Consider the following 6,958-nt stretch of genomic DNA (forward strand, 5'->3'; position numbering starts at 1 on the left):
TGGGCTGGAGCAAGCAAGTAAATATGGCCCCAAGAGAGGGGGATAGAGCTGTCCAGGAGGAACCTGGGAACTGGTTAATGAAAAATAGATATAGTTTCAATGACATATTGTGTGAAATGGCCCAGAGATGTGGTGGTGCATGAAAGAATAGAAAGATGGTGAGTGAGAAATGGGGGAAAGTGGCAGTCTAATGCACATATATGAGGCTAGCAAGGATTACCACCTCCATTCTCTGCAGTCTGGGCTTATATTGTGAAAGGAAAAGTAGAGCCTGGGAAAGTTACTTTATAAAGAGTACACTGCCCCCTCCCCCCCCATGCCATCAAATGCAATGGTTTACAGAAGAGCCAGTTGTGTAATCAAACTTGTGTAATCAAACTTGTCAAGTTTGATTACAGACCTGGCTCTTCTGTAAACTCTAGCATATGATGCTTTATTTGCTGCTAGTCTCTCCACTGGGATAACTTTCTACCCAGAAGTGGAGGGGGAAAAAGCCAACCCATATGCCAAATGTGCAGCAATTCCATGATTATAGGTAGATATAGTAAGATGTTGGGTCATTGTATGTCAGGGTTGGCAGTTGTCAATTATTGGGAAACCTCAGTGGCCTCCAAGTGAACCTTGCAGGCTTTTATAAACACACTAACACACACACAGAGTTCCCACACCCTGAATTGTTTTCATGAAATTTCCCCCATACAAAAACACAAGTCCTGGGGTGCTACTCTGTCCCTTACCAAGAAATTTTAAGCCTGGGAGAAGTCCTTTTTTTAAGAGCAAGTGGATCAGAAGCCAACTTTATAATCAATTAAGGAGAAAGTTAATTGGAAATAAATGATATATATTAAAGTGAACTCAAGTGAGTTGCTGTTGGCCAGGAATGATGGAATATCTGCTTCGTGTTACTTGCAGATGCTAGGAGGAATCCCTTGGCAAGCATATTTCCAGAGAGTTCTTTCTTCTTCATCTGCTACATATGCTCAAGTGTTATCCTTCCTGGCAGCTTTTGGATGTCTTGTGATGGCATTACCTGCAATACTCATTGGTGCAATAGGAGCATCAACAGGTACGTTGAATCTTTGGATCACTGTTATTTGAAAATGTAGACTTAGCAGTTGGGAGACCTTTAGATGGCCAGGGTCTGGCCTACAACTTCCATTGATGTGTGGGAAATGTAGTCCAAAGCATCCGCAGGGCCTAATGTTCTCCATCCCTGCCCTTGGACAAATGTAGCATTTGGCCTATGGTGGCCTCTCCTTTTCATTCCCCCCTCTTTATCATTCTTCAAGTTGAATCCATTTCTTCATTTTTGGTTTTAACCTGGTCTTTAGTACAGAACGTTTGAGAAATTAGAGTTTCATTAATTTGTTCATATTTGCATGTAACCATGGTATACAGCTTTCCAGTTATACAGTGAGCCCGCGCCATACACGGGCTTCTGTTCTGCGGTTTTCATCACATGCTGAAGCCACAGTACAATTTAATGAATGGCGCATGCCCTCATGGTGTGCGCCACACCGTGCCACATGCACATGCCCCATTATTTTCAATTGGGTGCAAGCATATACGATTTTCCCCTTATGTGGGGGGGGGGGTCCAGAACAGATCCCCTACATACGGAAGGGAGGACTGTATATCCCTACATAGTACATAATCCTTTCTTAAGGAGCCCTGGTGGTGCAGTGGTTAAATGCCTGTACTGCAGCCATTCACTCGAAACCACAAGGTTGAGAGTTCCAAGACCAGCAAAAGGGCCCAAGCTCGACTCAGGCTTGCATCCTTCCGAGGTCGCTAAAATGAGTACCCAGACTGTTGGGGGCAAATTAGCTTACTTGCTAATGAGCTTACTTGCTGTTCACCGCTATGATCTTTGGAACTGCGGTATATAAATAAAACAAATTATTATTATTATTAAAACAGGAAGGCCCAAATGGTCCAATGGACAGCCTTCTGAAATGAGATGGAGGGTCAAACTGCATATTATTTGAAATATGTGGTTCCATTTCATATCTTTTTAAGTGCAGTCACAGTGAGCCTTAAAGTTGCAGCATTAGTTCTGAATGTACAAGGTAAACACCAGGCAAAGTTTCAGTCAGAGGAGGGAGGATGCTGTAAAAGATGTCCAGGAAATAAAGAAGCAGGGCTTTATTTTAATCCCAACACATTTGCTTCTCCATATGACTAGCAGGAGAACAAACTATTTAAAATTTATTTATTTATTTATTTATTTCATACTTTTCCTTCAGAAAATTCAAAGCAGTGACTGTGGTTATCTCTTTGCCTCACTTTATCCTCACAATGATCCTGGGAGTTAGGACAAAGGCTGAGTGCCCAAAGTCACCCAATGAGCAGCCATGTGAGACTGGCTCAGTATTCATCTAATATACTATCCGTATGTTTCTTTGTTTAATTATTATACTTTATACAGATTTCAGAATGTAGGGTCACCATGGTATTTGAACTTCCTTTTGAACCGATCCCATAATTATCTATGCATGTTTGTATTACAGCTTGGAACCAGACTGAATACGATGGTCCAGACCCCAAGTTAAAGAATGAAGCTGATATGATTTTACCCATTGTCCTTCAGTTTCTCTGCCCAGTTTATATCTCCTTCTTTGGTCTTGGGGCAGTATCTGCTGCTGTGATGTCCTCTGCTGACTCTTCCATCTTATCAGCAAGTTCCATGTTTGCACGAAACATTTACCAACTTTCCTTTCGACAAAGTGTAAGAGCAATGGACAAACACAGTTTTCTTGTGGGATATGGCAACAGTACTGTGGTTGGTGGCTGATAACAGGTTTCCTATCTAAACAAAAGAAAGAACACTCCAGGAGTAAGCAGAATTTGGGCTTGCTTGTGGAATATATTTTCAGTTTTACTAGAATCCCACTGTTCATTAATGAGAACCAGGTGTAAAAAAGTAGATTGGGGCTACAGTGGAGTCAGTTGCCTTGCAATCCAGGTGTATTGCAGCACTGTATACTGAAATGCAAACTTGCATCTGAATAACTACACATGAAGCATTCCAGAACAAAGAATCTATGTGGCCAACAGAGAGGCACAAATTCTTGTGCAAAAGATAAGGATAAGGTGGCAGAGAACCCATTTTATTTATTATTGTTATACTACTTGTATAACAACTTGCAGACCTCTTGCATGTCACCCAGAAATCTATCAAAAGATCCTGATCTACATTCAAACCACCCCAAAGTACTCAGTTGTTTTTGAGCCACGTAGACCTCTGAGAAGTACTTTTTCACCCACAGCAAAGGCATCTCATGCCCCCAAACTATGAGTTGGTTGCAAAATCCCCTCCTGGATCCCTCCACAAGGAAACAGAATAGAGTAGGAGGGCTTCTGTACCTTGAGCCTACATGAAATTGCTCCAGTCCTTGAAAGCTCTGAAGCCACAGTGGCTGGGGGATTTCATATCCTTGGAGTGGTGAATGGTTCCAGGTTTCATTCTGTACCCTAAAGTAGCTGTCACTGGCCTAACCCCCAAAATAGGTTCAACACTCTAGATAACTATATTGAGCTTCCAGTGACAATTGCAGCACTAGATCTTTGGATGTATCCATTCCCATAAAGGAAGGGATGGAAAATGAGGTATATGCTGCCTCCAGTTTTGTTCCAAGGCCCCCAAGGACCTGAAACTGTCCAATTTAAAAAAGGGGGGACTGGAATCCTATTGGTTATTCCAACTAGAGTAGACCCCTTCATTAAACTGTTGAATGTTAAATCAACACATAAGTCAATCCCATTTATTCAATTGGCCTATTTTAGGTAGGACCAGCAACAGAATTCAGGCCAGTGTTTTTTAAACTAAAAATACCCCTAACTCCTGAAAGTTGCCCAACCCTGCATCTCTAAGGCTGTACAGTCATAGGATGCTTGAAGAATGGACTTGCCATGTGCACTTGTGCACAACAGAGGGAAAGGCTGGGTTGGGGACGGAGTCAGGGTATAGCGTCCATATGACACATGCCCCAGTTCCGCCCCCAGAGCAGTGTGTTGCTGTGCACTGCACCACACAGTGCGCAGCTTCATGGCGCTACTTTGATTCTGTGTCCACATGATGCAGCACCAAAGAAGCACTGTAAAGCTGCAGTTCTGTAGCTATCACATCCAGCAAAGGCCACATTGGGGCTGCGGTGTGTGATTGCCATGGCCCAAATCTGGTTGTAAAAGGGGCAGCTGCAGGCTGTCCCTTAGGGACAGTCTGCACAGCCCCCAAGTGTCAATGACCTGAATTTCATCAGGTCACTTTGGTTACAAGGCACAAATGTCCTAGATTCATAATGGTGTTTGTGTTTTGTTTTCAGGCCTTGTATTCATACAATTCTATTTTTATGACAAACTGTTCCTTTATCTTACAGGCATCAGACAATGAAATTGTTTGGGTCATGCGAATTACCATTTTCGTGTTTGGAGCACTGGCAACAGCAATGGCCCTTCTAACTCAATCCGTCTATGGACTCTGGTACCTCAGCTCTGACCTTGTGTACATCATCATCTTCCCCCAGCTTCTGTGTGTGCTCTTTATCAAAGGAACGAACACTTACGGTGCCATTGTGGGATATTTGTTTGGCCTTCTACTCCGAATTACTGGAGGAGAGCCCTATCTGCACTTACAGCCCTTGATTTTCTATCCTGGTTGGTATAAAGATGAAGACAGATACATTCAGAGATTCCCTTTTAAGACAGTAGCCATGCTTACCTCCTTCTTTACTAACATTGGAGTATCCTATCTTGCAAAATACTTGTTTGAAAGTGGCACTTTGCCACCAAAGTTAGACTTCCTTGATGCTGTGGTTGCAAAGTACAGCAAGGAGAACATGGACAAGACAACTCTTGTGAAAAATGATAATATTGTTCTCAGTGAGCTCACACCTGTAAACCCACGACACAGTTTGAATCTGAGCTCCACCTTCACTAATAAAGAGGCCTTCAGTGATATTGATTCCAGCCCAGAGGTATCCCCTGCAGAAGATAAGTGACAACGACCCAGCTGAAGAGAAGTAGTGCTTCCATATTCCCCATAATGCAACAGGGTATGCCACAAATAGAGATCAGAGGCATTTAAGTTGAGGGGAAAGATAGATGAGGGAGCAAACAAGAAAGTCCACAGCACAATTCTCTTAGTTCATTTCTAGGAGCAGAAATATTCTGTGGAATAAATCATTACATGTATTATAAAACGTGTTGGCTAGAATGATAGAATATTTTGCTCTTCTTGCATTTGAATGAAACAGAATAATATTTATTGGGAAGGTTGGTCATGTTTGCATTTTCCATTAAATCAGTTTTTAAAAGGACAGAAAGGGCACAGATTTCCATAAAATAGTCATACTTATAAATAATTACTTTGACCAGAATTGTTTTAGAGTCTTATGCATTAGTAGGTTCCCCTATAGAAGTGGTTGGACATTTTTGTCCAATACAGAATGTCTGGATTCAGAATTCCACATGTGGTGCCCCTTTGCATGCCAGTGTGGAGGCATTCTGTGGCACATTGGGGTTCGCAGCAATTTGCACAATTTTGCCATTTGACACAAGGGGTGCCTAGCACAATCAGTGTTCTACTCCACATGCAGAATATTACACTACACAAACCCAAAGTAGACTTTCAGCCTATAATTTAGAAATACTCACTGAAATTTAAATAGAAGGGCACCTCACTGTAGTAGTGGAGACTGTGACCAGATGATCTGTGCACATGCTCGATCTGCTGTTCAGATGCTTCCGGCTAATACTGCATCAAGGTTCTGCTGCTCTTTCTTCTTATGGACTTGGACTGGACAGCCTTTCAAACAGTCTTCTGAAAGCGCTTCAAATAGGAACAGCATATCTCCAACTGTCCCAGTTTGACAGGACAGTCCTGGTAAATGCTCTACCTTCCCAGTTTTTCCCTCTGCTTGTAAAATGTCCCAGTTTGCCTCTACTCTTCTCACTTTCCCCTTTTATCCTCAGCTTACTTTAATTGCTGGAAACTAAGTTCAAAGTACAAAAGTAGTTTGCACTCAGTTACCTCAGCAGTGTGGAGACAAAAGGTGGGGAATCTTGTCATTGCCAGTATGCAGAAGTAAAGTCCTGCAGACTCTCCTAGCTTGTCTGTTCTTCTCCATTAATAACATTTGCCATCTTGACCACACTCTGATGTTACCTGGCCACACATGCCCTGATCTTCATCTATGAAATGGTGGAGGGTATAAGACAGTCCTCCAGTAAAATAGCATACATGACCACCCTCAGGGCCATTAGAAATTGATTTGGTGCCCAACTTGGGGGGGGGGGATTGCACCCTCTCCCCAGCTATGCTTGCCAGTTTTTTGAAAGAAGCAATCCAAGCCAGCTCAAGACTGGCCAGAACAGGTGAGGCAGGCCTATATAAAACCCACCTCTAGACTCATAAGAGGAGCACTTCTCATGAAAATTTCAGGATCCCATGAGATTAGAGATCTCGTAAGTACCTACAACTCATGAGAAAACCTCCTCGCACAAAATATGAAGCAGGATTCATATAGGGATTGCCTCATACGCTACTTGCCTCAGTCACTTTGGCCTATAGAGTTGAGAGCAGGAGGAAAAGGCACCAACTGTCCTCTCAGCAAGTGGATAGATTCCCCACAGCATTTGATACATAATTTAAAGGCTATTTTGCTGCATAGCAAGTGTTCTGGGGCCATTCCCTTGTGAATACAGCTAGTGGCCATTATTCCTACTTGCAATACATTTTTAAAAACATGGGATTGGGGGCTGTACTACCCCAGAGATAAAGCCATATACAACATACTTGAGCCTTGATCCCTGTTCTGGGCCATTGAGCTCCAGTAATTTCTACCAGCTCCTCTCCCCCAGCCCTGACCACTAAAATGAATGGGAAATGTTTGAAGAGAAGGATAGCAGGTCATCTTGGTTGCTAGTATTATCCATTTCTAAACTGTCAACTTTTGGT

At 42.7% G+C, this 6,958-nt stretch overlaps 1 protein-coding gene across 3 annotated transcripts in view; it reads left to right on the forward strand.

Moving 5' to 3' along the window:
- SLC5A7 (solute carrier family 5 member 7) overlaps nucleotides 1-5,122 on the forward strand; it is a 29,533-nt gene extending 24,411 nt beyond the window's left edge. For all 3 annotated transcript variants that reach the window (XM_042459769.1, XM_042459770.1, XM_042459768.1), the window contains 3 exons: nucleotides 913-1,066; nucleotides 2,511-2,728; nucleotides 4,380-5,122. In XM_042459769.1, coding sequence (XP_042315703.1) covers nucleotides 913-1,066; nucleotides 2,511-2,728; nucleotides 4,380-5,000 — 993 coding nt within the window. In that variant the 3' untranslated portion in view covers nucleotides 5,001-5,122. The remainder of the gene's footprint in view (nucleotides 1-912; nucleotides 1,067-2,510; nucleotides 2,729-4,379) is intronic.
- The last annotated feature ends 1,836 nt before the right edge of the window (nucleotides 5,123-6,958 follow it).

This window comes from Sceloporus undulatus, chromosome 3 (assembly GCF_019175285.1).
Source record: "Sceloporus undulatus isolate JIND9_A2432 ecotype Alabama chromosome 3, SceUnd_v1.1, whole genome shotgun sequence".
Classification (NCBI taxonomy): Eukaryota; Metazoa; Chordata; class Lepidosauria; order Squamata; family Phrynosomatidae; genus Sceloporus; species Sceloporus undulatus.